The following is an 8,779-nucleotide window of genomic DNA, read 5'->3' as shown; positions in this document are numbered from 1 at the left end:
TGCGCACTTTGTCTCCTACTCTCTCAGCTTTAGCCAATCATACATTTTATCCTAGTGACGTATGCGGAGAGTAGTCTGCCTGCGGTAGCTGTTCGTGAGGGCGATGGCGGATCGGTAACGGCGTCGGAAAAAGCGTTGCTGAAGCCGCCTTAGCTACCCCTGGCATCACCGGCTTTTGAGGCTTCCTCCTCTCGTGCGTTTTGGGCTGCGACGCCAGCTAGGCTTCGTATCTGTATTTGTTTACGGGGGTTTAACGGCGGCAGAAGTGTCGCCTCCATTACTTCCTTTTTGCCTTTCCCACGGTGGCAGAAATAAGGGAGCGTTCGCTTCTTTCTAAAGCCTTTCTGCCTCACCCAGCTAACGGACGAAGGAACGGATCGCTTTTGGTACAGCAGCCGACGCCGAACCAAGTTGTTACTAGCCGTTTGTCGTCTGCTCAAATGACAAATCTGTATCCCACGTTATTTTGCCTATGGATATGACGGGCTGTTGCCCGTCTCAGAAAACCAAAGTGGAAGGAGGTCGGATGTGGCTGGAGCACAGCTTTGTGATATCGGCTAGAAACGAGAAGGATTTGAGTGAAAATAATATCCGTCGAATAGGATAAACTGAAGAAGCTCCCAGGCTACTTCACTCACTTTATCGGTCTGTATCGCTATATGTCCAATGCCTCTCGAGCCAATGGAAGAAGCGCCCGCTCCTCTATGAAGACTAGCGGATAAAGTTGCTGGGGACTGCGATCATAGATCACTGGTTTAATTGCAAAGACGAATTATCGACTGACGCCTGCTTGCATACATGTAAGGCTTTTTTTTTTGGTAGATAGGAAAATTGCTCCATAGATAACTAGTGAAGAAACGAGTGGTAAGAGTCGTATCGTTCCCATGATGACATACTGGGACAGCATGTTTGCTTGATCAACATAAGGGACATGAGGTGAAATAGGTTTGAATCTAAGCATAGACGTATCTCGTTTCGTGCGTAGAGCCAGCTGTCTGAAATGCTATCTGAAACGGCGATGCCGGACCGGAAGCTAAAACATTTAGTTTTAGTGGTTTCGTGTATTAATACCTGGAAATACGCACTTTGACAGAAGTACAGAGGTCAACAATAATATATCTTGTCCTAAGAAACGTCTTTGAGAAGTTTTAATAGTAGACTCTTACAGAACTTTTGTAATGTATGACAAACGTTTGAGACTTGACATAGAAGCCGAAAATTGCCTGTAAAAAAACTTCACTTCAACAGAAGCTATTTAATTGCCGTTTATTACTGCTCAAACATCTCAAAATCATGCTGATACTGTGAGTTTTCAAAAAGTATTTATTATTATTAAATGTAAATCGCTCTCAAAGGGTCTCCAAACATTGTGTTGATTTTCGATGATCATTTTGTGGTATCGAGTTAAAATTTTTCTGTTTTGTTATGAGATGTTTGTATTTTTGCAAGTATTGTTAAACGCCTTTGATCTAATTATGTTATTCTCTGCAGGACTGTTTGTGGTTGCGTGACTGTTCAAACGTTTCATGTATACATATACCCAGTTACTTGAGAAAGCCAAGCTTCAACCTATATATAGGTAACACGTTAGCCAAGTGTAACAATAAATTCAAATAGCGAAAAAACAAAAAAAAATTAAAAGGGTGACAAAATATTGAACATCATATCCGAGTCATAATCAACAAGTACGCGTAAATCATACTTTTTTTTTAACTGAAAATGCGGGTCGACTAATCTTCGTTTTTGATTGTCTCGTTGCAGCGATTCCCAACTGGTTATTTTTCAATGCAGATATTTTCGTAGGCAGTAAATACATTGAGGCAGCTAGGATAGTGGGGGTAGACCTGTTCGCATATATCGTATCAAAATGATTTTATTTACTTTTTTAGAAAAATACATACTTCTATAACACTTGAAATGTCAAAGATACAAGTTATAGTATTCTTCAAAGTACAAATTGCCACAAACTTCCAGTAAGTGCGATAACTTTAATTCTCCGACATGTTTGGGGTTTTTCACAAACATATCGACAAATCCCGACCCATCCTTTGAACTAATGGCAGAGCAGAATTTCGTCTGAATAAAATAAGAATGGTCCGTGTAAGCAGAGCGCGATTAGGCAAAGGAACACGCTTACGATTGCCGCTAGAATAATGGATCGGGTCTACTGGAGACCTAGCCACTTACGTGCTGAAGGGGTCTAGCCGAAATGATTATACATTGCTTGATTATTGGTTGATGCAGATACCGTCATAAGCTTTCTCCGTGCCGTTGTTTGACTCGAACGTTAGCTTCCAGCGGATGGGGAAGTGCGAGTGGCGCAGCAAGTTATTGTTTCTGCCACGTGCGGACAACTAATGGCCGGTATCTCGATTTCATTTCGAGTAAATATAGAATAGTCAAACAATTCCCGAACGAGGAGATCTCTCTCACCGAAGACAGTACAACATGGCCATAAATAATAATATATAGCTTGTCTCTATAGGAGAATGATGAGTTATACGTCATTTATCTGCGGTTCATAGGAGCTCAGATTGGTAGAGTGCTTTGAATACCAAAGGCCTATGTAAAATTATTCGTTTTTCTCCTAGAAATAGGCCATGTTCAAAAGCAACGATCAATCAGTTTTGTTTATCCACGGGTAGCCTCTAGGTTGAACCGTTCGTCAAGTTCGTAAATGCCTAATGCTAATTAGAAAAAATCAAAATTTTACGAACGAAAACCGGACCTTGCTCGGCCCATTACTTCGGCAACAATCGTAAACGTGTTCCTTTGCCTAATCGCGCTCCCCTTACACAAACCATTGTTATTTTATTACGGCAAAATTCTGTTTCGCCACTAATTCAAGTAACGAGTCGGGATTTTTGGATATTTTTTGAAAGCTGACTGTCGAGTAAGCGCTACCGCTAATAGCGTATATAGTATTAACATATTTGAAAAAAGATGGCTATACGTTACGAAAAGGTTTCATGTGAATTTTACTGGAAGATAGTCTAACGCAGTATTAAACGCAAGGACCGCATATTGATGTGGATCTTTAGACAGATGTCTAACATCAGTACCTCTCGATAAACCTAAAAAGCTTACCCTACTTCTATAGGCCTCTTTAAGGATAGCTTTTTCAAGAGATTTATACTTCGTCCATCCCGTGATATTTTTGTTTCTCAAGTCAATAGTAGTACCTGTTAGAGCGAAGAGTAAATAAGACAGACAGCTAATATTCTACATAAAGAAAGAGTAAATAACTCCAATTTGACTAAATGTACCATCCAGCTAAAATGATTTATTTTTTAGCATTGAGCTGTGTAGTGTCTTTTTGGCTTCAGCTTTTGCCAGCTGGACGGAAAGGGGACAACTTAGAACAAACACTGTTCCCTCCCAAGCCATTCGGCGCATATCTCCCACGATCTACTCGGCAAGCCTCCTTGTTCGTTTCCTTTACTGGACCGTTACTCGTTCTGCTTTAGCTGTCACCCGGGGAACTGAAACGTCCCCGCCAATTCTTCCATCTCTTCGGTCTTTCGTTTGCTGCAGTGCACCCATGATTTAGCGTGGTTTTCCCTTCGAAAGAATTTCACCATTTGCAGGGAAAACCTCGCCCGTCCTCGGCAAAATGTCGTCGAGTGTATGTGTTGTGCAATTGTGGATCTCATTTGCGACCTGCTCACGTCCCAGAGATTAACGTGAAAGATGGCTGGTGCGCCACGTCGGCTGCATCCGCGACTGTACATCGCTACGCATGAAGCCACATAGCGAATCAGAAGTCCGTGTTCTACGGGCACAGGGAGAGAAATGCCTGCGCTTGTCAGGACGGACGAATTGTTTTGGTGTCATGGCAGCATACGCAGTATTCGTTGTGTGATTCATTTGTACTGTTGAGCAACTAGATTGAACTTCCCTGCTCGCCTAAGGGATTGCGCCAAGAAACAGATGCGAAGAGCTTACCAACCGTCATACTGTATTTTTTTACAAATGACAGAAAATGGGCAACAGCGAATTTTACGGTGTGCAATATAAGCCCAGTACAACGACTTGCCGTCGAGCGTAGAGTGTTTCTTAATCGGTGTCTAGGTAAAGCAAGATTGTCGTGCTTCTACATCGATCTTCTTAGCTTTGCTTCAATGGCGCCGTATAACTATTTCGGCGTTAACTTCTAATTTTTTTAAGCATTAGTTACTATTATTGATATATCAAAGCCACTACGCCTACTGGATATAAGTGGCGTTTGTTTCAAATTGTTTACAATACAATTAGGTATAATCCCACCCATCCATACGTTAAATTATTACAACAATAAGTAAAATAATAGCTGGCATGAGCCGAACCCAAACTGTCATTACATGAAATTTATTTTGTAAAATTTGAAAGGCAAGGTACAGCAAAATGTCCTTATTACATCTGCTTCTTGCACTACAATTTCAACTAGCATTTGATTCCTTCCGCTTGCCAAATTGATGCAATAGACTGATGAAAAGATTAATGACATCAATATAGAGCGTGATCACAGCCCCAATGTAATCTTCAGGGTAGAGCTGATTGTGTTGGTTTCCTAACAAGAGGTGAATATCTAGAGCAATGTACAGACAAAATACCATTGCGGCTACCCCACCGAAAACAGTGTCTATCTTCCGTAGACTCGGTACGAATACGAATGCCCCCAGCTGGACCACAGCAAGCACGGCAACCGCGACCACTAGGTGAGACTCTAGCTGGGTAAGATCATATGTAGTGGAAGCAGACAATGTCGCCACAGCCCCCGTGACTATGCACGTAATGAAGATACCAACGAACACGCTGTTTGTCTCATAGGCGGCAACGACATAGCAAAGAAGGATCGACTGTGTCAAAGTCAAAGCAAGCAACAGTGCATAGTTTAGGGGAAACGATTTTCGCAACTTCTCCGAACAGCCAAGAATGATCGATACACTGAACAGCAAAATCCCTGCTACTAATGATAGCCACCAGTTTTCTAGAAGGAACAACTGTGTACTTTTGCTCACAGTGATAATGCTGACCACACTCGTCGTGATCATCAGCATACACGAAAGAATTGATAAGACTTTAATCACAAACTGAGTCCGAATTTTGTGCTCAGAGAACCCCGCCAGATCTTGCGCCAGAGACTGGTAGAGACTGTTCCTCGGATCCTCATTTGGGCTGATGTTTCGCGCAGCTTGCGCGGCACCGGATACACTGGGCGCCATCGTAATGAAAATAGTCGTTCTAACCGTTCGATGTTTTGCATTGGCTTCGTTATCTTACTGAAAGACTCTAAAAATGAACGTATATTGAGTTGCGTAGATTACAGAAGGAGTAACTGGGCTAATCTTGAAATTGGCCGGATTTAAATATCGGGCGATTCTTCATAGGGCCTATTGGCTTCTCCAAACGCACGATCTTACGCATGTCTCTTTCCTGTTTGGTCCGCAGTCCTTTAGATATTTCCTCTAGATGTTTCTTTTAGATACATCCTTTGTTGGTAGAAAAATAAGCGGTATTTAACTTTCGGCTGCAAATCCTGAGCTTCTAGTTCTCAGTCAGTACGAGCATTCTGTTTCCGTTTGAACAGGATGGCGGTAAGGCCAAGCACCGTCGAACTTCAACTGTTGATATTTTAAGAACTTAGTATTTATCTACTCGATTACATATGTATGCGGATTGTAGATAGAATCTCCTACTTGTGACGCACTTGCTTCCCTTGAAACAGTAAGGTTTCTGGTTTCTACAAGATGTTGCTATAGGCTCGTTTTGCAAACGTCCTCGCTTTGTTAAATCAATTCATATATTGAGTAACGAGGCCAAATGGTTATCGACACTTGTAATCGTCTTGTACTATCGAATTGTTATATATATGTATATATATAGATATTGACAGTCAACAGAAAGGACCCTATAACTGCTACTTATTTTTTGAAGTCTGAAGCTTGAGGATAACCGATTCTTTCTCGTACGGTTTCACTCTTATATGCTTTCTGCTAACCTTCACTAAGCTGTTTTTACAACAGTATCCCAGGAAGGCTAAACTGGTCTTGTACTACTTAGATGCGCTAGGTTCTTGCTGAACATTTTGTCGCTAACATAACTTACAAAGTATTTTTTGAACAAGAAACAAGTGACTATACTGGACTGTAAAATCCGAAGTGTCTAAGAGCTCACTGCAGTCCAAGAAGTGTGTATCACGCACGTTTCCTCATTCCAAGTCATGTTCAATCCATTCGGGGATACTTTCTCTAACCTTTGTGTTCTGATAACCCGGACACGAACTCGAGGTAGGCCCATTCGTGCAGTCGATTATCGTGAGAGCTTTCCTCCGTCTAATGCATGCCTTGCTCCTTTTGGCCTTGCAAAGCCTCCTGAGAGCACGAGACAAAGGGCACGTTTCAAACTATTGCTTCTTCTGAAAGGAACAGACCTGAAACAGTTTGCGTTGATTATAATCCATATGGCGTTTTCGTCTGATATGCGAAGCCGCCGAAGTTAGTTTGTTAATACATACATTATGGTCAATAACAATATTGTAAGCAGAAAATGGCCACCAATCCAAGGAACTCACGAAGCGTCTAATAAAACTGCCATTATATGACATTGGACGTTGACATAGACTCGGTTCCCTTAATTACTGTAGAAAGCACCACCTGTGTGTTCTTTATAAAAAAAAATTATCCACATTTATCATACCTGTATGCTACATGCAAGTCGCTAATTGGGTTGAAGCGTACCTTGTAGAAGTGCACTCGCTAAGTTCAAATATTAATAAGTGCTGGCCGTCGCAACGACATTTTTAATCACCGGAAATGTCATCGACTGAAAACATATAGAAACGGTAGAATTTTTGCCATTGAAAACGAACGCCCCGTCTCAGCAGCTTAATAACCCAAACAAGTGTCTAAGCAACTGCAAATGGCGACAGCTGTCACTTATCAGCCGGTCGGAAAAATCAACATATTGTTACACACTCGTTCGTTATCGAGCTATTCTTTATTCAACAATTGCGACAATTTGACGCTAGACAGTTCCTGTAGCACTGGGTCTGCTGATAAAAAGGATACTATATAGTTAAGTGAAATAGATCCGCGGCTTACCGATCAGCCAACGGACATTACCGTTTTGAAAATACATCGTTCGTCTTTGTTCAGGCGAGGAGAAAGATCGTACTTTTTGAGCATTTTTCTTTTGCCTAAAATTCAATGTAATCACACGCGAAAAACTTCTACCAAAAGTATAACACATTGATTAGATTAAAGTCGAATACAATCGAACCTCAGTTGAGAAGATTATACTGTCCTGGCTGAAGCTCAGAATGGCAGGACTATGTCGTTTTTTCTCTAATGAGATACACCACGTAACTATCGTGTCTCCTTCCATAAAAGGTGTGAATGTCACCCTCAGAGCATCAGCGCTATCAACGTTGGCCTGGGGGAGGGGCTACAATGTCCTGGGTGATCACTCTCGTACACGCCCAAAGTTGGCTCGGAATTTTAGTCTGTGCTACCTCACCTATGACAAGGACTTAAGCTTTACAGATATTGTCATAATTATCGAAGCCGAGGATCCATTGCATCGACCGAGCCGTTCATCGGATGGGGTATAAATATATCAATATGCTGCCATACTAACATCTTGGGGGAAGACAATCTTGTCTGGACGGGCCTCGTCCAAGATAACATAAGAAGCTAGCCCTCAGACAGTATAATACCCACAATGATACGGCCACATAGACCATCTGTCTAAAGCCGGCGATATTATCACATATTGTGCCTGTCAGAAGACAAGACTTGCCTCGTACGTAAAACCGTAAAGCCCTAGCTTTGACATAATATTGCAATAAACCGCTTCCCTAGACATTTCATTATTTCCTAATTTAAATGGGCATTTTCAATGGATCGATTTAATGCTGTATAAGCTGTAGAACCGTCGGCACGATAATCCATCGACAGGTTCAGTTCAATGAAAGATAATCAACCCAAAGTCACCCAGCATAAAAATTCTTCCTAGCTTGTGCCTCTGCCGCAAAAAAAAAGTGTTTTTTTTCCGAGGTTCGGCACTCATCGCTTCAGCTCGTTTTTCGGTTTTCTATTTAGTACTCATATACCTTCGGCACGATATAGGCCAACGAAAAAACAACAACGTCGTTGAGCATCACCGAAATGTGGTTACACGGCTGCTCCCGTGCGAGCAACAATAGGCAGCTCTCACAAATTCCTATTGCAATATTTTCTACCATATATGCGGCCTGTAATGCTAGCAATACAACCCCCAGTCTAAGGCCGACACCACTTTGACTCGTGGCATGCAGCCGATTTGGGGGGCTCAGCATGGCTCGCCTTGGCTCATATCGGCAGCAGATGTCCGTTACGCGTTCTTTGTTCTATATATATATATGTATTTATATATATACTCGCGTACAGACACAGTATATGGAGGAAACGAGGCCAGGTTTTGGTTGACGCGGCGGCCGCAGCGTTGCTAGCACTAGTTTAGGAAAGGAGATTTAATATATAACGACATATTGTTTGAGCCACGGGCCCTGGCCGGAGGTTCGGCAGGTCGTAGGCGACGTAGGTCATGGGCCAGCGGCGTCATACGCCAAACAAAATGTACTGCAGCTTCTACGTTTTTCGTATGGCACAAACCCCCCGCTTATTCTTGGAACCTGGCCAGCGCATTTAAAATATGAAGTAACGTAACTTCACGAGCTAACATCCACCGAGTCAGAGGCTAGTTCCCTTGTTGCTTTATAGTAAATTTCCTCTCGCGCCTCCTGTCCTTTTCTGGTCCT

General features: G+C 42.3%; 1 protein-coding gene across 1 annotated transcript; it reads right to left on the bottom strand.

The window, feature by feature from the left end:
• Window positions 1–4,393: 4,393 nt before the first annotated feature.
• On the bottom strand, window positions 4,394–5,235 carry LOC111251151 (protein lifeguard 1-like). The gene has a single exon (XM_022807486.2). It carries the CDS (start codon window positions 5,202–5,204, stop codon window positions 4,419–4,421), a length of 786 nt encoding a protein of 261 aa, XP_022663221.1. The 5' UTR covers window positions 5,205–5,235; the 3' UTR covers window positions 4,394–4,418.
• Window positions 5,236–8,779: the final 3,544 nt, after the last annotated feature.

The sequence above is a fragment of the Varroa destructor genome, unplaced genomic scaffold (assembly GCF_002443255.2).
Source record: "Varroa destructor unplaced genomic scaffold, Vdes_3.0 BEIS01000005.1, whole genome shotgun sequence".
NCBI lineage: Eukaryota > Metazoa > Arthropoda > Arachnida > Mesostigmata > Varroidae > Varroa > Varroa destructor.
Note: the sequence above shows the minus strand (reverse complement) of the source record. Positions and strands in the feature narration are given on the sequence as shown.

What these genes read in the sequence shown, in the direction of transcription:
- LOC111251151 (XM_022807486.2), bottom strand. Translation starts at nt 5,204, where the DNA reads ATGGCGCCCAGTGTATCCGGTGCCGCGCAAGCTGCGCGAAACATCAGC.